We start from the raw sequence: 26,155 nt of genomic DNA on the forward strand, positions 1-26,155 counted from the left end.
TTAAAATCAAAATGGTAGGTGGCTACCTGGTAATAAAGGAGAGCACAACTTGCTACGTTAAGTTTAATTATTTGAAAATGGCATAGCTCACAACTACTTAAAGTATAATGCTTTCAGCCTTAGTACTTCTGATTGGTAATATTGCCTGATCTTTTAACCCAGCCACACTGACAGCTTTGGATTTCCTCCTCAATAAAATGTTGATTTTTATGTATTTTATTTTTCTAGTTAACCAGTAGCTCTGATAAAAATAATTTTCAAATTGGTCAGAATAAAACTTGCTTTCAGATACTGTTTGGCTCTGTGGCTTCTTATCTAGTTAATCAATGCATGGCTTAGGATAATGCTGTCTGGCTGGAAGACTATCGAGTTGCCATCTATTGGAGCTGCCTGTTGCACAAGAAGCCACAAGCCACCACAATGCCAGTGGCAGCTTAATACCAGGTAGTTTGTCAGGTTTGGGGTTTTTTTAATTTTGTGGTGGACAGAGTCGAATATCTCTTTGGGCAAATTGTGTTGTATGAATCAATTAAGTAACTTCACATAAGCAAAAAGTATGGGAGTTGACCTCAGAGAAAAGTGCTTTAGTATTTCAGCTAAGGCTTTTTTCAGCCAGGCTTTTCCCATGTTTGGTTGCTTGTATAGCCACGTGGAAGCTTTTGGATGAAACTCTGCTACATGTATCAGCAGAACCCCCTGCCTTTAAAATGTAAGCCTCTTTGGGCAAGAACTCTTTTGGAGTTTTCTTAATTAAATTTTAAAAAAATTAAACTTAATTTTTCAATAATCTTCCTCGATATTTATAAGACCAATTAAAAGTGGTGCAGAGGGGAAGGTGGAGAGTAACGTGCGTGTGTGTGTGTGTGTGTTCTGCCCATACTATGAGCAAAACATGAGGGTTTAGGCTGGCTTTCAAGTAAGTTCTTCAGGAGAAAAGGCAGTCAGTTGTCTCCTCATAGCACTTCCTTCTGGTGCCTGCACTAGAGTACTGTTCTTCAAGATCATGCACAGCGCAGACCATTCTGGAGCATAAAAATTCAAAATACAGTTCTTCCAAACTTTTTTGCTCTCATTGATAAGGTGTTGTTTTTTCTTGCACCAGATTCATTTTAACACCTTACAAATACACCTTTCTAATTCCAAGTACACAGAGGTAAATTACTTTCCTGCCAAACATGCTGTGGCTGTTGGCTGTTCAGAAGGCTAACTTGTTGAACTAAAGAAAACCTTGTGCTCTCCTGTAGAACACATTATTCTTCAGCCTTTATTTCTTTTATCTTCATTTTTCACCTCCCTTTGAACTTTCTGGTGTCTGAAGACAGCTGAGCTGGGCTGTCAGCTAAATTAGAGCTACTGACAGCTAGGTGCATTCTCCAGTCCAGCCTGAATACCCTCTTGCTACTGCCTCCCGTGGAAAACACCCATCCGTTTCTATTTAACTTGTTATTTTGATGTTGCCTTTAGTTTTGATTGCAGTGGTGGCTTTGTGCTTGATGGGCAGCAAAGTGGGAACACCTGAAAGTTGCCTTCAGTCAGCAGATGAGTTATTTTAGTGCTAGTCTTTCCTTTTGCTTCAGTATCTGGATTTAGATCTCTCTCTCTATAACAAGCTGCAGCACATTCTCCAAAAGGTCTGGAGGTTTGAAGCCCTGTCTTCGCTTACATGCTTCAGTAAACTTTGCCTTTCAGAAGTAGACTTATTTTCTGCATTGTGGGTTATTAGTTGTGTGCTTTTTCTTGGTGGAAAGAGGACAACGGTAAACCGCATTAAAATAAATTCTAAAATCAGTCCATAAGACTGAAAGACATGTTTTCATACTAAAAGTACACAAAGCTGAGAGAAAATTGGTGCTGTGTGAAGGTAAGCTGGATGAATAGTTGGTTTTTTGCTTGTGCCCAAGTTTTGCTGTTGTAGTTCTTTAAAAACAGTGTGTAGTAGCTCATGACTCTTAACCTGAGAGGAAATTTGTAAATGAGTCCAGCTACGTAGGCTCTTCTCTAATGCTGTATGCACTGTGGTTTCCATCCAGAGTTGAAGTCAAAGGACTGAGGTTATTTGTCATGATTAGTTGTGCTTTATATAACTGTATGCAGATAGCTCTTTGGGAATTGCAGTGACTTGGTTACATAAACATAGTTTGAGATATATGATAAATATATCTTGCAGGGAAGGTATGGACTAGAAATGAATTAATTAACATGTCAGTTTTGTAATTAACCGTCCAGTTTGGGATTGCAAAATATGAAAAGCAAAGATTATGAATAAAATAATTCAGTGAGAGAAGGTTCCCATAAGCGTCCTTAGTGGGGTACGAATTTGCTGGCTTTCGAAGCGTGAGGTAGAAGCCATTATTTAATGTACTATTGATTGATATTTGATGTATCAGACAAATAGATGAAACTTGGAAATGCTGTGGAAGCATTTTACTTAGGGTGGAACAAATGCGGAGTTGGAATGTGAATGCCAGAGTTAAGAAGAAAAATTCTTTGGACTGCGTCCATGTGGTGGAAGATGTTTACTGTGTTCCTTGAACGGGCTTTAGTTATAGAAGCACTTTCAAAAGAGAGGGATGATGGCTGTTGGTGTCTGTAGAGAGGTATACTCAAGTCAGCTGTGGTTTTCTTATGCAATTCTCTTATCCAAAGAGTGTTCTTGAACTGGTGTGGTGCCCGTATGCTGCAGAGCTTAAAATACCCCGTGTGGGTTGCGTGCCATGGAGGCCCGGCTTTCGGCCTGGCAGTGAGAGCCAGGCCCCTGAGGCCGCACGTGAAGTGGCCCGGTTCCGCAGTCCGTTCCAGCGACGGATTCTTCGTTCTGTTAGAATATTAAACAGCCAGAAACTTCTCTCAGATTTCTCGGTATTGATCTTGTCTGTAAATCAGATCACCCTTTGATAGATAGTGAAGTATAACTGAAGAGTGCCTTTTCAGCAACTGATAGAATTTCAGTAAGTTACAGGATTTTATAACATTTACAGTAATTCTGACCTAATGCAGTTCTAACTGTTGTAACTCACTTTTCGATCATGAAAAAGCAGTATCTAAAAGGATATAAAAGCAAAAAATGTATTTATGTGGGATAATAGAAGTATTTTAGTCATTGACTGAACAGGTCTTATTTTTGGTTTTAATTCCAAGGAGACAGCAAAGAAATATGTTTCCCTTCTTTTAATTAGATCAAATCCATTTTATGAACCAAAATCAAGCCCTGCTTTAATTAAAGTTGCTCCGCCACAAGAAGCAGAAAAGAAGGTGAAAAGAAAGGCTCCTGAACCACCAAACCTCTTGCCAAAGACAGAGACCGGCATGGGTGAGAACGTGTCAGCTATTCCTGCATCGAGGGAGCTCTCTTCCTCTCCTAAGGTAGGTTTTTCATGCCAACATTTCGTCTTTCTTATTAACAGTACCTTTATGTGTATTGTAGACATCCTATTTATTTCTGCAGGCCATCTTAAAAGCATTGCTTATTCTTACTAAAGTGTTGGCTCATCTCTGTTCGCTTGCTGGTTCATAGGGAGAGACCAGCAGTAGGAGCTTGCATCTTTTTTCTTTAAGGATTTAATGACAACAATATCAGCAACTGCAGTTTCAAAGAAAAGAGTCTTATAGTAACAAATGTTATGGGACAGCTGGATGTGCCATCGAGAGGGAAGAAAATCACATTGAACAATACATTGTCTTGATCTATTGTAATGCCACTAAGCCTTGCCCATGTTGAAGAGTCTGTCTCTACATTTCTGTCATAAATCTGGGTTTTAAGAGCTTAGTACTGGATACCGATTTTTTGTATTGGGATTTATATATGTCCAATTCCATAGGTATGTCAAAGTAATTTTAAAAAGAAGTCTACTTTAAATCAGATTAACTGTTTATTAGGGGTGTCCAGGCTAAGCATGCTTATATATGCACATGCATCTGTGTCAAGGGGAAATAGGAGTTAACTGCTGTTGAAGAGGGCAGTGTGAGACATAGGTATTTTAGGATTACAGCAGCTAACTTCTCTTGGTGTGAATTTCAGCTCCAGTGTTTCAGCAGTTAGCACCACTTACGCTTTTTAAAACATACTAAGCGTTTAATAGCTATGTTAATGGGCCCTTCTTAAAAATTAATTTGATACTTGCTGACTGCTCGTTTTGAAGGGTAAGAAGATGAGAACAGAAGGCTTTTCTTCCAGCACATCTCGCCCAATTTATGCATCTTATCATCTGTTTTGCCTTGTATTGGAGCTGCTGTACTTTCATTTATGAATTGAATGAAACTACTTGTCATACTTATCATTTCATTGCTTAATTACTCACCCAGGTTGCTGACATGTCCTTGTCTGTTCAGGCTCTATCTTGCTGTCATTTTACCACTCACTCAGGGTAAAGAGTATGAGACCAGAAATCTGATCTGGTGTGTCTGTTTGTGTCTGCTCACAGCAAAACAACGTAGTAAAGCCACAAGCACAATTCACAAGTTACTCTTAATATGCAAAACCACAACCAGGGAAATATGAAATCAAAGCATAGCAGTTTCATAATGCTCTGAGGTGGCGTTCGATGCTCTTCACTGGAGTTTCTGTATGAAATATATTGGGCATTATTCCATTTCTGGAGTCTGGCCCTCGGGTCGTAGCAAAGTGGCCAAAGTAAAGCACTCTGGTACTACCAGGCAGAGGAAAGACATCTGTGGAGGAGATTTTATCAGATTGCTTGATGGAGGTTGTGCCCCCATTGCTCGTTGTTTGAGAGGGGTTTTTTACAGGTCTGCATCCCAGGAAGTGCGTCTTTCTGCTTTATTTCATGTCTTTGTCATGCTGAAAGAATGTATTACTACTGGGTTTGGTGGTTGTAGTTTTTGTCCACTCCAGACTAAGTTTTAGATTGTTGGAAAGCTGGAATTGATGAAGAAACAGCGCAGGATTGGAGTTGCTGAGGAGACTGTACTGTTACAAACACAGTCAGGTAGCTCCTGCTCTTACGCAGGGTGTTAGTTCCCCGATATTTCGGAACCTGCCTGCTTGCCGCTCACCTCTGCCACTGGTGCTGAGGCGCAGCTGAGATCAGTCAAGGTCCAAGTCCTGAAACACTGATATTCATTAGGGCTACGAGGGAAGATGGAGCTCCATGCTGACCTTCTCTCATACAGGAAAGCTATAATTTTTTTACAGGATTTTGGAGGATATGAGGCCATTAGAGAAGGCTCCAAAGCAGATGTCCTGGTTTATTATATTACAGCTAGAGTGGAAAGTTTTGCTGACTGGGTGTGTTAAAATATTGTACGGTCACTTGCAATTCAGAAAGCTTTCAGTAAGCGCCGTCTTTTTTTCTGTGCTTGAATTGTTTCTCTCTAGGGTGATCTAATAAAGTTAGATCAAAAGCACTTTACTTGGAATGCTTTTTGAAATTTGGAAAAGTACTGGCATTTAAAAGAAAAGAAAATTAAACAATTTTCTCACACCATGGTACAAAACATCGCCCAGATAGGACTTGGACTGTTGGCACAAATAACTTGTTTGTTTATTACTCAATAATAGTGTCAGCGTTTAGCAACTCTGAAAAAACTTCCATCAAAAGGTATAGGCAATATACAGCCATGAACCTGGCACATGCCCACATGTTGGGGGAATAGTCCCATGGAAGTAAACTTAGGCAAAAGGAAGTTAAATAACATATCTTGTTCAGTGTTTTGTCCAAGTTTGCTGGGCACAGAAAGCCTCTGCTACAAATCTGCCCAGAAGCTAAGTGTCATAGGAAATGGCTGTGGAGCAGAAATGCTAATCTTTAGATTACACAAACGCAGCATTAATATTAGAAGTTTAGGGTTTAAGGAAAAAGATTCCAAAAATGCTTCCGCAAATCTTTGACAGAGTATTTGGAGCTCATTTTTTCCTTCACATGCTAATGGTGTTCATCACATTTGCTGAACAGAAAAAATACAAATGCTGTTATTAACAACTATATATCAACAAGTTTATTAGGTGGAAATTGCTCCTGAAAGATGATTTGACGCGCGGCAGATTCCTACTCAAGTACAGGTTCCAAATACCTGAAATTGTGTTACCCTATTATTTTTTTTTTTAATGTTCCAGTTTAAAAATAGGGCAAGAAAGGTTGTTATCTTCCAAAGTATACACCCCAAAATTAAATCCCTGGGGTACAGCTGGACACTAAAATTGCTTCATTCAGTATTCAGCTGCAATGAGCCTTCAAGCATTGGCATCCAAGGTATAGAACACTTCCACAGAATTGCAATTGTATTTGCTATTGAAACATAGCCTGAATCCAACATTTTACCATTACCCAAATAGTGGTGTAAGGTGTTTCTCAGCTGAGGAATACATCTCTCTTCCCACGGGTGATTTTTGTTTTGGTTTTTTTTTTTGTGTGTGTGTGTGTGTGTGTTTGTATGTTTTCATAATTTATAAAAGCAGTGTCTGCAGTAATGAAAGAGAAGAATAAAACAATGATTTTTTTTAGCAGTCAGTGGTTTTGGACATGTCTCATGTGGGAATAGAATTAAGCTAACACATCTAAGTGAATTGCAAAAGGCCTTCTTTTAAGGGAGTTGTATCGTTTTTTAACAGCTGAATACTATTTCTAGATTTTCATGGAATCACATCCAAAATTAATTACCCCTGTTATTCCAAACACCACAAAAATCCAGCTTCTAGTTCCTTTGTTCAGGAATGTATGTTGTACAAGGTAATTCTATGTAAAAATTTCACGTAAAACTAGGCAGAAGACTCCAGAAACCATCCTCTGATCTGATGGTATCTAGCATCATGCCTGGTATCCCCAGGATGAACAGAGTGCTCCAGGGTGGAGTCACAAGTTGGTATGAACTTTCGAGAGCTCGGTGATCAGTGGAGATAGCATATGAGACTGATAAATAGGTGTTAACTTTAACAGCCATGAAAATGGTAGAACAAGAGTTTGAAGCGAAGACCAGATCTCACTGGGGGACTGACATAAAAACTTACTTCCCAGATCATTGGTCAGAAAGACAAGTGGCAAACCAGATGTGGATAGGATTTAACTTTTATTTTTGCCTTGAAATGGTTGTTCTGCACGGTATGGAGTGTGTGTGCCTGAAGGAGTTCTAACCATGACTACAGCAGGGCTTGCCCTCAGCCTCGTCCCTTCCCAAAGATGTTGCCTCGCTTGGTGTCCCCTCACCATTCCCTAACGTCTTTCAGGTGTGAGACAAGGGTGCAGACGAGGCCGTCCCTGCCTGCCCAGACCCGAGGGTTTGTCTGTGTGGGGCTGGTTGAGCTCATGAGCAGCGGTGGTTTAGGCCCTTGCCCCTTTCATGCTGCTCTTCACAGGGGACCCGTCCTCTTCTTTAGCTGCTGTAAGAACATCCCAGCTTCTGTCACCTCTTTGGCTGCTTCCCGCATACCTCCCTCTGGGCATTGTTGGCAGGATCACAGAGGGGTTGAGGTAGGAAGGGGCCTTGGGGGTCATCTGGGCCAACCCCTGCTCAAGCAGGGCCACCTACAGCCAGTTGCCCAAGACCGTGTTCAGGCAGCTTCAGGACATCTCCAGCATTCATCTGATCTTTTTCAAATGTTTGCCATGTGCTGCTTCCCTGAGCAGTCGGTCAGCTGTAGCAGCAATGCCTTTCCAAGCCTCTGTACTGTCTTCCCTTTGAGCAAGCCCCTTGGCTCCCTTGGAGACCCTCACGTCACTGGTAGGAGGGGGCAGTTATCTGTCACAGACAAGGCAGGGTCTAGCTCTCCGTAAGGGTCTGGCCAGCTCTTGGTGCCACAGTATTAGCTCAGTAATTGCCATATATGGGTCTGGAGGAAGTTTTATTTCCAAATATTATTACCTACTCACACTTCCTAAAAGAGTATCTTAATTCTCTCCTGTCTTCCTTCCATGTCTTCTCTAAACTAATCTGAGTTAGCAGAGCAAGCCTAAAAATGTGAAGTCTGAAAGCCTGGAATTATCCCACAGTTAATCATCTCAAATGGCTTGAGGACTGTGGTGTGCTGGCTATATGTAGGTGAGTCTGACAAAGAAACTGCAAAGCTGTAATTCAGCTCTTCAGTCATCAACATGCTACAGGGCTGTCAAGCCCAACTGAAGCCTTGTTGGGCTTGTTACCATCATACATGTGTTACTGTTCTCCACATGGTTTGGATAACCAGGTTCTGCCTTTCACAGAGGTGATGGAGACTTCAAATTTCTTCTACTTGTTGTTGACTTTGTGGAAAAAACTTGAACGAAGATGTTTAGGCTCAAAATTTGGTATTAGACTAGTGCATAGCATGCATATCAGTGCACATCATCGCTTTAGCTGATTAAAAAATGTACATACCAACTTGAGCTCGGTGAAATCTCAGCCTCCATATCTTTTATCTTCCCTACGTTACGTTGAGTTTATTGGAAATAAGATCCAGGTTTCAGTTCCATAGTTGGCAGCTGTGTCCTATGGTAGAGAAGCTGAAGTTGTGTGTCTCCACAATCATGGATTGTGTTGCCTTTGTGAGAATGAGAAGGCAGGTATGCTACTGCATTTATGTGGGAGGTGAAGAATTATTTACTAGGGAACAGGAGAAAACAGATAATCACTCTCAACCGTAGAGTTATTTTTAAGTGTTAAAAGAAAATAGCTCCTGCACAAGATTGGCATTGCTCATCCACTGTTTGGAAGAATAGCATATGTCCTTCCCTTCGGGAAACCACTCTGAGAAAGGCTTTTCCTGCTGGGTGGTAGTTTCCGTTTGTTGCCAGACTGCAACCGAGGCTCATGTTGATGGCTCAGGATTCCGTCGGGTTCCTGGATAGTGCAGTTACGTTACCCTGCTGAAAGGCAGCAGCTGTGGCCTGTTTGGTGAGTCTGGCTTGGTCTCACATCCTTTCTGAGTCTTCAGGATCTGGAAGCCTGTTAGACACATGGTTTACAGAGAGGCTACTAGTCGTCAGCCTGGGATTTGGTAGCCCACAGACCTCCCCCTCACAGTTGCCTGCTCTACACAGAGTATCTCAGTAAAGGCAACTCCTGCACTCTGGTCTTGGCGATAGGTGTTTCTCTGGCAGTACATGATTATGGGAACAGACACGGAATTGATAGCAGAACACAAGATGCTTTTTGAACTTGTCCTTGGATGGTTGTTGAGTTACACCTAACAACTGATGAAAGTATATAGCACCAGGACAGGATGAGAAATAAGCTTAAGGCTGTCATGTTAATGTGTGTGCCATTCTCACCTTTATGAGTCACTGTTGCTGACAGTCACAAAAATGTAGCCACTGGGTTTGGTGCCTGTAGACAAGAGCTTGTGATGGCCTTTTAAGTTGGCAGAAAAGAATACACGTTCATGTAGCAGTCCAAAGGCAATAATAACATTTCTCTTTGTCGCTGTCATTGTTTAAGCATGCTCTCTCTCTCTTTTTAAAACCAAAATTAATTGTTTTGCATGCCCAGTGATAGTCTGATCTCTCATGCCAGGCAGGCTAACTGGTTTAAGCTCTAATGAAACATATTTATAGGAAACGTAGTAAGAACTACAGCATCCTATTTTTTTGCATGACATGATAACCCATCTCCATCCTGTATCCTTTGTAATCCATTGTGTATCTGCAATGCTTCTGTTCAGGCGATTCAGAAAGATTTCTGCCCGGTAGGCAGTTTATCCTTCAAACTGCAAAGGAGGTACAAATTACCTCCTTATGAAAGAAGTTCTCAAATACTTTTCAAGGGAATGACAAGAAACCTGTCGTTTCTTTTTTCATCCCCACCCCCACCCCCCTTATTTCTTCTAAGGCAAAATAAATGCTTAGAGATGAAGTGCAAAACACTCAGGTGAATGTAGTGGAAGGGAAGGAAAGAAATATTTGATATGGTACTCGGCACAACTCTCCAAGCCAAGATCTCGGCAATCTCCAGTTGCTCGCTTTTCCCACTTATATTTACCTTAGTGTTACCAACCTTATGTGACTGAACAGTAGGAAGAGCTTAGCTTAAAACACAGATGCAGTAATGCAGCCAAGCAGAGAAATTACATTTAACTCCAAATGGTAGATAAAGATTACTCATTGTCTCTTGGTATCAAAAGTATCTCAGTTGTCCATTCAAATAAGGCTTCCTGGCTCTCTGGAACATCTAGTTTAACAATTTTGCTTCTTTCCGGCTTCACATTAGCTGTAAAGGAATTGTGCAGCTCATTTGCATGAGATCTTTGCCACTTCCTATGCAGACAGATAGTTCCTCAAGCCCAGGGAAGACCTGGGAGGAAGTGGACAGAATTTTAAGATACCTACTGTTATAGACTTGTGCAAAAAAGGCACTCCGAGAAAATGTGCCTTTGCATACAGCCCTAAGACATTTAATCTTTTAATAGGAAGAAAGACAAGCCACACACATAGTGTGAACAGAGATAGTGAGATAATTGTTTTGAAGCACAGACAAAATTCGTTAAGCTTGCAGCTTTTCAAGTGTTAAGTAATGTGACTCCCATTTGACACAATTCTTAAGTAATTTCTTATTACTGTTTGCATGAGTTGTAAAAGGTGTTTGTCAACTTGACTAGCTACGTGGTGTTCCTTACTATTAACCTATATTTGGACATAAAACAACCTCATTAGAATACGTGTTAGAGTAGGGAGCGAACTGTTCTCTTTACTTCCAAATGCAAGTGTAGTATGTTCTATTTTGCTGAAGGTGTGGGTTAAGGAGTATCTTCCCCTTGTCCTCGGCTACTGCACGCTTCAGGGTCTGGATTTACTTATTGCCTCAGTCCCTACCCCAGCTTCTCACTTTCCCCCCTTCCCTGCCCCAGTTGTGCCAGCACCAGCACTGACCGAGTGAGTGAGCTCCACAAACACAGCACCGACGCGGGCACGCAGCAGGACAGCATCACCCACCAGGGAACCCGCCCCTTGGGGGGGCAGTGTGCTGGTGTGCAGACTTCGCTTGCAGTAGCTGCAGGTTCCGGTGATGCAGCAGTACTGAGGCTGGTAGTGCCAGGAAGCAGCCTGGTCAAATCAAAAATGCAGCCTTAACTGAATCATCTACTGCTGTTTCATGTTCAAATTGTCTTTTATGGTTCCAATTTCCCTCTGTTCATATTTGTAGCAGAATAATATTTTAAATAAATACCTTTAATCATCCAAGTTCCTGCCTACTGAATGTAGTTACTCTGTCAGTATAGGGAAATTAAACTCTCTTAAGCTCTGTTTTTACTGGTTTTGTGGAAGTTGAGTGATTTGTTAATGAAGGGGGCCCCTGTTTGTGCAGATGGAAGTAGGGATGCAGTATATCATTGCAAATTATCAGATAGCTAATTATTACAACTTCTACATACTGATTCTTATACTTCTGTATCATTGGTGACCAGATACTCACTAATTTCTCTGTAAATGAGATGTTATATACATGCACACACATATGTGCATATATACTAGTAATTTTTAAAGTAAAATTATCGTCTTACCTGTAGGCCCTATTTGTCCAAAAAAAACCCAACCAAAAAACTGATGAAGGCAGAGAATCTTAAAATTATTACAGTCTTGAGGGTTTGAAACTGAACTGCAAGTGTGAGCTTTTAGAAAGTGACTTTTATGAAAGTACAAATTGCATATTTCTGGGGGAAATGGGCTTTCATTCCATGGTGGTTTTCAGCCTTTCTATTTTGTCTTGGAACTATGATGATTGGAGATGCATGCCTCTGTAGTATCAAAACCAGGACAAACTATAGCACAAACACGAGTGCATATTGTGGAGAAATTCTAGTGGTTCAGTAATGTACAGGAGGGGTAAGCAGCTTTATTGACTGTTTATGTGAGTAAGAGTTCCCAGGACTGGCCCTTAATAAAATGGATGCCCTTTTGAGATTGAGTCACCCAGCTGCCCCAGATACCTTACTCCTAGAGGTGACTGGTTCCCTCCCTTGGCTGTAAAAGAGCTTAGGTAAGTTAGACTTGGCTAACTAATTTGATGGGCATATAAAGTTGGTGAGATTAATTGTCCCTGAATATTTGCAAACTCTTGTGTATGTGACCGAAAGAATAGACCCATGATTGGACAGGAAAAAAATTTCTCCCTTCAGTATGTGTGCATGAATAGGAGACGTAGATAAAGAGTAGGAGCACTGATGGACAGAGTTGTTCAGCAAAATGGAGATCCCCTGATCCCCTGCTTTGCTTTACGCCACTAATTAGAGATTTTGTGAAAACTGGTACAAGGAGTGGCGTATAACATGCGATAACCTATCCATGAGCAGTCACAAAAGAGACCAGCAGAAGGGATGACTTCTTACTGTCCATTAGGATCTGAAGGTGTTTGAGGGTCATGTGTTTGTGAGTAGGTTTTTGCTTACCAGTGGTCTCCTTAGGCTACCAAAGTGGTAAATTCTTTCTTAGTTAAACATTGCTTGTTTTGCCTGTGTGGTTTTACTGTAGCAGTTGTCAGTGTTCCCATGACTGGTGCCAACAGGAGTCAATTTTTAGATGTCAAGGGTACAGATGAAACCAAGCCCGCCCTTGTTCTATCTCCTGCTTCTTGTCCTGACTGCAGTATTTTGCACCCATTTTCTAGCAACAAGCTAGCTGAACTGCTGTCAGAAAGATTTAGGTGGTGCAGTTCGGTGGTTGTATTACCTCTGAGAGATGCTTCCATCAGAATTTGAGGTTTAAGACCAGACAAGTCAATAATTTACACACATGTGCCTGTAGCAGGAGGTATGCATGGCTTTGGAGGCAGAGCTAAGCTCCTTCCAACCTCAGCCCCTCGCTCTCACCTTACCCCATTTCCATGCACACACAGCAAGAAGCCAGAGCGTTATCTAGATGAAAACACATCATGACATGCAGGTCTTTCTGCAGAGCTCATGACTCATGCCACACTGTATGTGTTGTTACACAGGGAACTAGTCCAGATGGTGTTGTTTGAGGCAAGGGCCAGCGGAAAGGTACTGCTTTCTCTGACAATTAAGCAACCAAATGCTGTCCAGGAGCAGTGAATATTATTATCCTTTCCTCTGTCATGGATTCGTCATGTGGCGCTGAGCTAATCTCCTGAAGCAGAGTTTGGACTGTGGTGGTTTTTTCAAGTTCCCAGCTTAATCCAGCCATCTTCAATTAGCAGAGCTGCTGGCTGACTCAAGTGCCATGCAGCTGACAGAGTGCTGTTTCGTGGCACATGAAGTGTCATAAACCAAGCAGTTCTCTGTAAGGTCACGTCTTAGGTGGCTCAGACTGAAGACTCAAAAGCAACAGCTTCCAATAATTTGGAGTTGGGTTTTTTGTAGGCCTCACTTTTTCTTTGCCTAAATAGACTGCTACCTCACAAGGATGTCTGGAAGATTAAATGTTTAATCTTCTAGATTAAAATGCCATAAAGATGAACACTGTGAAAAAGCCCTTTGATGAGATTAATGATACAGTGTTCAGTTCAGGATCCAGGAAGTGTGCAGCAGATGAGGCATGAGGACAAAGAACTACTAATTCAGGAAAACAGGGGTACTGGGTAATGCCGTTCAGTGACATTGTTCATTGAGTGTCCTCCGTGAGGGACAGCTCTAGGTGAAGTACACTTACAAGATTGTATCATGATGCAAATATACGAAGGGTGCTAATTAACATTGTACATGTAACCACTGTTTTGTAATATACCAAATTCTGAACACTTGATTTGGCATTTTTAAGTGCTGCTACTTAAGTGTTTGGCTGTTTCTTCTTTAGATCCTTATTAGTAGCGGTGATGCAGATAACAGGTCTCCAGGGCTGTCCTAGAAAAATCTAGCTCAGCTCTTTCTGCCATTTTCGTAATGGGTCTTTAAGGCATTTCTGTGTTGATGGTGCAATGCAGCTCCTACTGAAATGATGGAAACATTGTCAGTGGTGCCTGCAGCAGTTTTGGGTTGCACCAGTTAGTGCTTCTGCAGAACGTCTGTGCAAATAAGGTTTGGTAATTTCACCAGTGTGATGACATTCAAAACCTCAGTTTTCGTATTTTTACATTTAAGTTACATTTACAAATTATAGTACTCAGATTTGTCATCATAAAATATTACTTCACTTCTTGTGGGAAAATATGCTTGTTAGATATGTGATGACGGTATTTTTATACGCTTTATTTCATCTTGGAAGTTTAAAATGTCTGTGAGAAGAAAATCCATCTCTGGCAGCCACTGGAGAAGCCAATGGGCATAGTGTGTATGGTGTGGCAAGAAAGGGAAGGGTTGTTGCTATGTGCCATTGCAATGCCAGCACCATTGCATGTAGGCAAACTGTAACAGAAGATACTTCTTTCCTATTTTATTTTTTTAATGACACTAATACTAGAATTTCTTTTCCCATGTGGATATATGTGATGATTTATATAAATTGTTCAGTTTCCTTGAATGAAGTCTCCCAACAGTCTGTCTTGGCAAGAAGCGTGAGGCTGGTCACGTACGACACATACCCTGACCTGGGAACTGCTTCAAGGCTGCGGAGGGCAGAGGAGAGGTGGCCTTTGGGTGGTGGGAATAGCGATGGGAATACCCACGCTACCTTTTCTGGACTGTGGCTTCCTACACGAGGAGGTGAACGGAACACCTGGGGTCCCAGAATAGAGAGAGAAGCAGAGAGTGGCAGCGGGGCATCTCCAGGGGGAGGGCAGGGAGTGTGAGCTGGGCTCTGCCGAGCCTTTGGGACAAGTGCCTTCGTTGCACCCATTTCTGCTGGATCCAGAGGGGACTGGTCTCATGGAGATGCCAAAGATATTTGCCTGAAATGTGTCCCTTAAATACCCCAAAAGTGCATAAATGCAAGCCGTTAGGAGCTGCCGGGAGCATTACAGTTTCCGCGGTGCTGCAGCTGCTGGCCGGCAGCGCTCCCACGGCACGGTTGGGGTCCCCTGGCAGGCAACGAGCCGCGTTCAGTACAAACCCCACCGGCCGGGCGAGGTGGCCGTGGGCTGCCACAGCGTTTGGAAAACAGCAGCGCCACGTTGGCTCAAAGATCTGGGCTAGCTTCTGGGGTACCTGGTCGGAAAATCCTTATCTGCCGGGAAGGCCTTTTGTTTTATTTCCTTTTAAGTTATTTACCTTCACCCCCAGGCGGAAGGCAGCCAGCAGATGGGCAGACGGTGCGGGGCCACAGGCTCCTGGCGTGGGTGCCGGAGGACAGCCACCCTCCTGCCACTCGTGCTAGCCTTGCAAGGGGCACCGAGGACTCGGAGTCACGTGCGTGGCTTCACAGGCTATTACCCCTGCTTGGTTCGAGCTTTGGTCTTTAAAAGGTAGAGGAAAGAAGGAACATTTCTCCTCTCATAAAACCTTTTTGAAACTACCATCAAAACAAAAATCCTCAAAATCTTTGAAACAAAAACCTGATAAAACCTACTCTTCTTCTGTAGAGTTGCTACACCTTATCGGAGAGCCATACAAGCAGAGAACCGGGCAGCTTTTCGGTTGAAAACGACTCTTTCCAGTGTTCCCTTGCACCTAACAAGGAGCTCAGCACAGTTTCAATAAACTGATGTTGCTGTTGGCTTTTAGCTGTTAGGTCAAGCTTTACTGTGGGGCTGGTTTGGTTTGAGCCTTGGGCGCGCTGTGCATGGTGCGCAGCCCTCAGCAGAGCTCCCGGAGGACCAGGGCTGACAACAAACAGCCTCGTCCTCCGCTTGCCCGAAGGGTGGGTTTGGCTTCTCGCGGCTGGCAAGCACCTCCAGCTGGAAATAAGCGTGTGTGAATAAATATTCCTTTGCTTCTGTCATGTTGAGTTATGGACGTATTGCAAAAATAATTATCTTCCCTTCATAAACCAGTCTGATAGCTAGCTTTGGTTTGCTTACTGATTCACTGTTCCTGCCAATCAGTCGTTGGTTTGGGTCAGATACTTAAATATAGGAATAAATCACAGGTCTGAGCCAGAATGCCTGGTTTCTCATTGTTGTTGGTTTGGGTTTTTTTTTTTTTTGGGGGGGGGGGGGGGGGTGTGGTTTTTTTAATTGTTGTTGTTTTGGGGGAAGAAAAATTAGTCTAAACCCAAAATAGCTTCTGTGGGCAAATCTATAGTATGGCGACGGCCCTACAATGACATGTTTGTATTAACTGTTCTACCCTGCTTTGTAAAAGTATTTTTAGGCAGAATTTTGCCTCCTATATTTGAAATAGCGATCACCATTAGTTTTAGATGGGCTGGTTAATTAAATAGATTTGTGAGGCTGGATATAGTGAGAATTAAAAGCCAGGAGAAGCAGGTAAGCCATATGTGCCAGAAGCTAAGCCCTAGGGCATGCAGAACTGGTAGTGTATGTGTATGTATGTTGTATGCATACTCACTAGCAAATAAGAGTTAAGTGCCAGTCTTTGTAAGGAGAAAGGATCAAGCCAGCTGGAAGGAAATTGTTGTATTCCTGAGTTACTAGAAGAAATATGTTGCCAATTCATATTGCAACACAGCTATGAGGACTAGAAGCTGCATAATAAACCAGGTACTTCTGAGATAGTGCCGGCACACTAGCTGCGTGTTCTACAACAGCATTTTTTAGCCATGTTCAACACTGTGCTTGCTATCGCTCCTCCATTTGTTGAATTCAGGATGACCTTTGCATGAATAAAGTCAAATAGGATTAAGGCAGGAATTTTCAACAATGGGAAAGAGCAACAGATGTAGCCGACTTTGAACGTGGGAGGATTGTTGATGCACGGTTGCCTAAAGGGAGTGTCTGTGGCGACAAAAAAAGGGGAGAAACCCAACAATTTCCTAAAAAAATTAACTGCATAAAAGAAAATAAATAGAAAAAATCCAAAGGAACTGAGTAGTCCCGGGTTTTATTGAAGTCAAGCTGCCTGCATGTTTTTTTGACTTGCTGCCTCCTTTTAAATATTTTTTTTCTACTCTTTCAGAAGAATTATCTGTTCACTGCGACTGCCACTATATGAGCTGTCTGAGGGTTTTGAAGGGTCTAACATATTTTAGATTTGTGTGGTTTTTTGAGTTGTTTTAAAGTACATTGGTGGAATATCAGGGAAAAAGATGTTTCTCTGGAGAGTTAGCCATTTGAATACAAAATCCAGATCCTACTAGTATTTTTTAAAATTTTGTTTATGCATACATATGTAGAGACTGTTAGAGAAAAGGGGAAATAAAAGGTTGAAAACATATTTAAAGCAAGAACTCTTTCTGATATATTTTAAGTAGTTTTATACTTTGTTAGATATACTGAATTTTTTTCATCTCACTAAAAAAGAGGACAGGCACGTGAGTGTTTTATTGGTAGATTTAGAGAAATATGTTTGTTCTTTATAGAAGTATTTGGTTGCTTTTTTAAAATACAACCAATTTTTTGAAACTCACTTGGTTTCATTATTGACAAGAGCTATTTTACAGTTTAGTAGATAGTTGTGTTAATCCCTAAATGATACTTCGTAGTCTGTAGTAATGAATAATGCACAAATTTTAAATATAGTTCATATATATAATTCAGACAAATCAGGTTTGAAAACCCTGCATGGGAAAAGCTTTTAAAGTGTGAATGAAATCCTGTGCTCTAGCTCAGTGAAAGGGCTTTAAAGGAGCTAGCTAGAAACTGAACTAATTAAGGAAGTCATGTTGTAAACATTATGAAAAATATTGGTGAGCTTATATATATTAGAAGTTCAACTGTAATATTTAAGAGCTTGATTGAACACCCACTGATTAAATGCCTACATTCTGCTTTAAAGAGAGCTATGCTGTTGAGAGGGCAGTCTCTCTGTAGAAAAATCATTTGGATTCAAAGGATGTAGCATGGTAAAACATCCTCTAATACAGCTTATCCTGCCTCTTCCCATACTCCTTTAGAGCAGAACATGATGAGGCGAGCGGTGGGTTGCCCACTAGCTGATGACATGCCACTGTAAACTCAGCAGTCGTAGCACATGTCTCCTGTCCACAAAAAAGGAGCCTATCAACAAATATTTTTTTAAAAAACAAAAACAAAACCCCCTTGTTGTCTGGGATTGAATATCTTGAAGAACATAGCTCGAGGTGCAGGGGGCTTCATTAGTAATTTTTGTTACCTTAGTGAAGATGCTGTGATGTTTAATTTTGGGACCGGGAACAACTCTGTAGGCATGTAACTGCTGTTGGAATTGAGGGGTGCGTGCCCACGGTGCTGTAGAAGGTGGGCTGTCCCTACAGCCAGCCCCCAGGGGAATAAGGGCATTAAGCTCACAAATGTGGGCATAACTGCTGGCAGTGATTGTGCATACACAGTTGTGTGAAAGGCTATCATAGTCACAACAGCAAAAACTTCGGAATATATTTTGAAACAACAGTTGGATGGTGAGTATTAGACACCTGTGTTTTTCTAACCGTTCATGAGACAGCTCAGAGTTCACTGAAGGCAACAAGAAGTTGAAGTCCTTCAGTTGCTCCTAAATTAAGTTCCTGGGCAGTGAAATTTTTTCATCCAAGTTTCCATAAGTATGAACTGAGGCAGGTTACAGCAGTTTCCAGTTCCTCAGTAGTCTTTTGAAAGGCAATCTGCAAGTAAGAGTACAGTCCCATTTTTTGGTGGGCCAGCCAAAACTCTCCATTCTCGTTCACTTCATCAGCACCTCTGCGACAGGAGCTGTAATCTTAAAGCCTTGCAAGGGTGAAATTCGCTGGCTTGCTTCAGTGCAAACAGGTCTATGAAATCCAACTCATCCAATTAAGATTTAAAAATATCCTAAAGTGTTACACCATCTAATATAATTATAAATAAAAATAGTGTTAATATTTTTTTCCATTTAGCTGCCTTGGATTTTACACTTCTGGAGTGTAATGAAAGTAATTTTTACTTACAGAACAGTCAGAATGTGTTTCTGTTGTTTCAAGTGACCTTAGTTATTTTTTGTATATATATTTAGAGAGAGAGAGACACACACAGTGTGTATGTGTGTATTTTCTTTGTGTGTGTATATAGGCATATACAAACTTATATCTTAGTATATTTGTTCCTATAATAAGTATGGTTATTTGTTACATTAAAAGGTAGATTGTTATATGTATACCTTTCTATATAACAAATATACTTTTATTATCTGGATGCAGACTTTCTAAAAAGTTAATTCAGATTGCAGTTTGATACAGATGGCTTAGCAGATCACGATTGAAGTGTTTTGTCCTAGAACCTGCTTAATTACTCAACCATATTCAGTGACACTGTGACCCCTTTTCATGAAGTTGCCAAAGTGCTCTCAAGAACTCCACGAAAAGCTTTGTTTTTAATCACCTTAAAGTAACGCTGAAGAATTGATGCATTTCTGCAGTGCCGGTATGGAAGTCGGTACTATCAGTAAGTAGTCTGTCATCATGCTCATTGACAGCACTGGCTCAGGCACATAATGTCACTTTATCCTTTGTGTCGAGACATGTGTGGATAGACCAGAACCCAATCAGTAGGCTTAAGTATAAAACTATGGCAAACCAAATAGTGTTTCAGTTTACACATTCTTACAGCTATAACCACAACTCTTTTATTGTACTTAAAATGCTAATGGAATATTACCATTATTATTTAAGGAAAAAAGGGGGGCGGGGGAGACTGCTTTTGAGGAATTCTCAGGGAAGGAGTTTTCTCTACAAATGCATTTAACTGTTTTTACATGTATTTCTAGCCAAAATACTAGGCATTTACAAAAAGCAGGTTTTGGCTTTTGCCTACTCAAGTTACGTTTTCTTTTAGCACAGTATCTTTTTATATTTACAGTTGTTTTCAAATGTAGAACCGGAATGTGACATAGGTATGAGTAACAGGGAATAACCAGAAGGTAATTCCAGTGAGAGCTTCCAAGTTTCTGAAATGTTCTTCTGTTTCTGGTCTCCTTGGATGTACAATTGGTTGCTTTAAAAACACTTACAATCTGTCTTCTTTGCAAGTACCTAAAGAGTCTGAGAACCCATACAACACATAGGGAATTAAGTTGTTTGCTTTGGAGAACTTTTATCTTTTTAGGAAGAATGTTTCTTTTCTTTTTTTGGAGGAAGCCAGTACTGTGACTGGTCCCCACACAAATGATATATATTGCTTCAGATTTTGGGTGTTGCGCTTTTCATTTTTTTGTGCTCAGATGGCATGTAATTTGCCCTTCATCACCACTTGTCTCACTTTCACTGTGTCTGACAGTTGCTCTGCCAATATTTCATGCTCAATACAGAAGAAAGAGAATAAAGAAAGAAAGACCATGCAGTGGGTGTACTTTCTGACCAGGTTTTAGCCATTTCACATCCTTGAGCTTCTGCACATTGCCCCTGCTGCTTTTGGTGAGAGGGATGGGCTCTGTGTGGAGCCCCAGCCAGGGGGTGGCAATGCTGCTGGAAAAGGCCTGTCTGCGTGGGAACTGTTTGAGAAATAGATTAGCATTCTTTTACAATTATACTTAAAATGGGATAGTGTCATATTTGTTGAGTAAAGATGGGGTAAGATGCAAGTCAAATCCTACTCTGGTCTCATTTTCTGGTTTGTCCCTTTCAAGTTAGAGGATTCTTTAAAAAATTGGTTGGTGAGTTTGGCTGCGAGCTGTAGCTTTAGTTTCCGTAAGAATATCCCATTTGACCTCTTTTTGTGGTGAAGTTAGTTACAACTGTATTGCTCTTGTCTGATTTAGGACGTGAGAGATCTCTTGAGTTTCCCATAATGTGTGGGCAGAGAGAGCATCCCCTAAGGCCAGTGTGGAGCATCTGGGTCCCAGTCCTGCTCTGCAGAGCCTTCAAAACCATCTGTCTCTGTCAGCTGCAGCAGGGGGCTTGGGAGACTGATCCCACCTAAACTTCTCTTTCAAGAGTCCAGTGCTGCCCTCTTCCCACTGCAAACTGGCAGAAGGGACTGAAAAGCTATGAAACGGTAGCAGCACTTACTACTGCCAAGGTTTTATAAATAAGAGATAATAAAAATCATTGCAAAGTTACTTTAAAGTTTATTTTACCATATGTAAATACTTACGTGAATGTCACTCATTGAGAAACTACACTGACTGAAGTAGCATGCACGCTATATATTTATCAGCTATCCCACTAGTGCTTCAAGTGGTCAGTAAATTTTGATTGTAAGTGTAGGCAGAACTGCTCTTTGAACTCCCGCCCGTGCAGCTTTAAAGGTAAGGTGGCTCTTGGTCCAGTGATGTCACCGTACTCATTTCCTAGTCGTGTCTTGGGTCATGCTTCTGCTGCAAAGCATTGCCTAGCAATCTGCAAACCCCAGGTTTTTGACGGATCCTACACCTTTAAGTAATGTTTAGAAGCTCATCTAAGTTGGAACTAATGCTCACTATTCCAACAAACTTTGTAGCTTCCACTGGAAGCTTATTTGGAGTGGTGTCAACAAAGTATAAAGTATGTTGGCTTTTATAAGTTTGTTAAAATGTAGACATTACAGCTAGTTTGCCATGTTTCCAGAGCTCTCCCTTAACACACACTTTCTCTTCTCTTTATTCTCCCCATTTCAAAGATAGTCATAATCATTTAATCTCTCGTTATGCAATTAGATATGTTGCTACACATTTATTAGCAAACTTACTGTCAGACTAGTAGTAATGCTCTAATTTACACTTCCCAAAGCATGAAAATTCCTGTGTAGGAATGAAGGCTCCCTTCTTTTCCCTCCTCCACCTATCCCGAGGTGCTCGTGCAGCGAGAGGTATTGCAGGAGGCTGAGATGTGTGAATGAGGAGTGCTCTACACGTTGCAACACCTGGACGTGATCAGACTTGTTAAAGATGATTTAGAAGACTTGTGCTTGAGTTTTCTGCATTTGTGCTGGCTGAAATTTTCCCCTCTATAACTCCTTGGGGTTCTCTGATAAATCTCGTCTCATACCCCAGCCCAAGGAAGAGCGATCGATACCTTCCCCCCCAGCCCCATCTAACAGCTCTGGTACTAGTGGTTGGAGGACTGAAGTCTTCTGGCACAATCTTTCTATCTAGGTGTTTCCTAGTCCTGACTGTGGACGGATATTTAGAATCACGAACAGCTCACACCAAAAGCACGTTAATTCATTGTATCATCCTGGGACCAACTGAGAGTCTTTCTTTCAGGAGTGCTTAACTTTATTTAACCCAGCCATGTGAATCAAGTCCAAAGGACACTTAAAATGTGACACTTCCTTCCATTTATAACCTGTGGGCTCAAAGGCGTAACGTCTCTTAAGGATTTTAATCCATTGGACACTAATGTGTTAGGGGTCCGGTGATGTTGTCTGTCTCGTCGCTGTGGAGTTAGTGACAGTTAATGTGGGGATTAATGATTCAAATAGTGGTGAAAGGCTAGTGAATCATGAATCTGTATCTCTGATACTGCCTTAGAAATGCCAACTGGAAACGATCAGAAGCCCCTATAGAGTTGTCTGTTCAGGAAAACCTATCAGGCTATCATCTCTATGCAACACTCGTGAGTGTTAGGCGCTTTGCATGTATAACGGTACCTGCTAAAACCCCACTCTGGTTCCTCGTGTTACCGTGTTGCAGCAGTACTTGCTTTCTCTCTCAGCAGCTTGGAATATTTTCTCTATTTATGATCTGCAAAATTTGTTCCTTGAAATTAAAATCAGCATTTTGTCTCAAAGCTTTTAATATGACAGTATTTACCACATAATATTTTCCTCGAAATGTTTCATTTTTATTTTTCAAAATATTTTTTTTTTTTTTACTTTAGGGAATTTAAACCACACACACACAAAAAGCTGCTGAATAAATCACGTTGTTCCAGATGTTAAGCTAATTTTTCAAATGTTGATGTAAATACAGTACTGTATTAAGAAAAAAGCTATCTCTGCTGACAACGTTCTAACACTTAATTCAAAATTTTGTGAAGTAGATCCTGGGGATCATTCAGGAGTTTTACACGTGTAAAAAAATGAGACACAGAAGAACTGACTGCTGTGTGTTGCTGTAACACCCCTAGAACATGGCTAACGCCCAATTACTGCATGCTTAGACTTGGATGGTAATTACAATTGAGCTGTAAAATATTTTGACAGTTTCCAACTGGTGTGTGATTATTAGCCAGGCATCATAAGGGAATGAAGTACAGTGCTTTCATTAGGTTTCTATCATGATCTGCTTAAAAAAGGACTTCCAAAATAAATATGTAGCGTAAAGCATTAATCAAAAGCAGTATTTAATTATTAGCAGCTTTTCTTGACTTCTGCAGGAGAGAATTCCTCTCCCAAAGATTTTGATTTCTTAAATGAGACTTGCCATACCTTTATGCTTCAGCTTCTCATTTACAAGCTTTTACTTGTTGAGTGCTAAAAGCATAACCACACCAAATTTAATTTGTAGCATGAAAATTATGTGTGTATTTTTCAAGAGGATTGATTTGCCAGTGTTGAAGCTAGAAAAGCTTGTGTTAATTATGTATTATAAAACAAAAAGGATATTTTCATTTAACATGTATTTTTTCCTTTTAGCTGCACAAGCCCTAGCAATCAGCAAATTTGGATAGTGTAAGAATTCCTGGAAAAATGTGTGTTAAGCCAAGTGGCACTTGAATTACTGTTACTTCTACATGTATTTTTATTTTGAAATGAAACTAATAAAGCGAAAATATTCAAACTACATGCAAATTAAGCTCCAGGTTGTGCCAGTCTTGTTAAGTTCATTAAGCTATTGAATCCTTGAGTAGTGGCTGTTATTCCATGGGGGCTATTCACAGAATAAGGTACTATTCAATGAGGTAAAGATAGCAATCTGCCTTCACACTGCTTCAATAATGCTTGTTCCATTAGGCAACAGAAATAAGAATACTCAAGTGTGCCATTCCTTAATTTTTGACTTGCTTTATTTATTTGATAATACTTTGAGAGTTTATAAGTTGTTTATGAATGGTGTTTGTGAATGAAGCATTCTGTTTCTGGTGTAGAAGAATTTTTCACGCGTTATCACCTTGGTTTTTCTTTTTAAAAAAGAAAACCAAACCCTAAAGTGATTCTCGTTTCCCAGTTCACTCTGCTGGTGACACCCCTGCTGTGCCCGAGAGCCGAAGTCAGCCGATTCGGTCACGGGTGTTGCTTACGTCTCGCTGTTTGCCTAAATACCTCATTTCACCCAGCTGTAATCAGGTGGTTTCTTTTGCTGACTGTTGTCCTGGGTTTGACCCGAAGTCTTACTTTTCAGAGGAAATAGCCTTTCTAACGTATCCTAAATTTTAAAGTGAGCTGGTGACTTTCTGCGGAGATGTGCTGAGTGGGAGAGCACCTTCCTCTGCTGGTGTTTGAGGAGCTGGTAGGGTTGTACTTCTGCTGGAGCCGGTCTCCTAAACAACTGAAGGAGAAAAGACACGCTCTGTACAATTATTCGGAGAGTGGTGTTTGTGGTTGTTGAACTTGCCGTGTGTTCAGATAGCTGTGTGCCAGGAAAAAAGCAAAATATACTGTGCTGTGCAAGAAAATCTAATTAATGTGGGCAAATTAGTGCGTGAGTTGCTTATAAAACAAATAATATCAGGACCCCCACCCTAGGCTTAATTTTTAAAGTGGAAAGTAGGATTTTTTTGGTGGGTGACATGAGCAGAGAGGCCAGCGTGCGGTGTTGCTGGTGGGAGGTGGGGGTGCTGCAGCTCGCTTTCTGCTGCTGGAGAGCAGGGGCAGCTCTGTCAGGCTCCTGCTGGCTGGGGCAGCAGCCTGTGCCAGCTCTCTCCTTTCCCTGTAGGACCTGGTAGGTCCAAAACGCATCTTAAAAGATCACTTGGTCCTTCTATTTGCCCAAAGGCAAGTTCAGCTTTACAAAATGAGAGATTTCTTCAAGCTGTTGGTAAAGAGCTCCAGTAATGAAGTGTCCATGGCTTTCCAAGGCAGAGTGCTTCATTATACTGCCTTACGGATTGCCCCTCCTAATGTCTGACCTGTTGTAATTAAAACCTGTAACTTCATAACTTCATAACACTGGCATGGAGGGCAAAGGGTTTTCTTTCTTCTTCAGAATTGTACATGCTTGAAGATTTACCACGTTCCTATGACCTACGTTTGCTCCAGCTTCCTTTGTAGGTGATTTTGGGTTTTTTCTGCTTCCCCCTGCCCCAGTCTTTCTTTGGGCTCATCTTCCTTGCACTCTGCATCAGGGAAAAAGGACTGTACCATTTCTGCTGCGGCTTTATTGATGCTGAGTGGAGTGGGAGAGGCAGTACATGTCTTGCAAGCTTTATTCCTGTCTGCACATCTCAGTGTAATGTTTGTCTTTTTCACAACAACCTGATGTTGTTGACTTATGTCCGGCTTGAATAGAATGTTTCCCCCACATCCTTTTGTGAAGAGCTGTTACCTAACCAGTTCTTCCTCATCCTGCATTTGTGTAAACGATTACTCCTTCCTATGCTGTACCTATTGAATTTCATCCTGTTTTCTTCAGACCTTTTCTCCTTTTTATATGACTGGAATTCTTCTTGTGCATTTCACGTCCATCCCAGCTTCATGTCTGGTGTATCACCCTTGTTCCTAATTCAGACTTTCAACACTGAACCCAACAAATACTCTTGCAGGACCCTTTTTAATGGATAGTTCCAATAATAATTTAAAACTAGTCTCGGATATAGTTTTCCAGCCTGTTTTGCACCTATAGTGTGTGTCTCATTAAGACTGTTTTCCGTGCTTCCTTATGAGAGCGTCTTCGGAGACAACAAAAAGAGCTGAACTACAGTCATAATGTGTTACCTGCAGCTTCCTCTCTCCCCTACCTGCTTCCCTCTTACAGCAGGAACTTGGACTGGTTGTCGTGATTTGTTGATGATAAATTAATGTTTGTTGCTTGTCTCCTTTTAACTTTCACATGCTAAGAAACAACTCTATTGTTTGTCCCACCTCTTTTTTGTTAGCTTTTCTGCATTCTTCTGATTTTTCTTTTTTTTTTATGCTTTTAAAGACTGGAAGGGAATGTAGACTTTCCCTGCTTTTCTAATATCTTGCCTGTCTTCACGTTTTCAAGCTGACCATTAATTGCAGATGTTGCTTCGTATTGGTTCCTCCAGTACCCTAGGATTACATTAAATGTGTTCAGCTGATCTGCAGGCATCTGGCAGGTCTAAGCTGTTTCCATCCCTGGCTGCAATCTGACCTTTTTGTGTCCGATACCAGTAATGCCGGTCTCCAGCTTGCATCTGACTTGTAGAATCAGGACGGGTGAAGAAAAAGGAAAAGCATTAAACGTTTCAGATGCCTCCTCCTCATCTGTGGATAGCTCCTCCTTACCACTGAGTGGTGAAGCAATATTTTTAAC

The 26,155-nt window shown here is 41.2% G+C and overlaps 1 protein-coding gene across 1 annotated transcript in view; it reads left to right on the forward strand.

Annotated features, from left to right (window-relative positions):
* The window catches only part of EHBP1 (EH domain binding protein 1), a 225,616-nt gene that overhangs the window by 111,023 nt on the left and 88,438 nt on the right, over nucleotides 1-26,155 (forward strand). Inside the window, 1 exon segment of the mRNA XM_055809787.1 lies at nucleotides 3,177-3,363. Coding sequence (XP_055665762.1) covers nucleotides 3,177-3,363 — 187 coding nt within the window.

This window comes from Falco peregrinus, chromosome 7 (assembly GCF_023634155.1).
Source record: "Falco peregrinus isolate bFalPer1 chromosome 7, bFalPer1.pri, whole genome shotgun sequence".
In the NCBI taxonomy this organism is placed as follows: Eukaryota; Metazoa; Chordata; class Aves; order Falconiformes; family Falconidae; genus Falco; species Falco peregrinus.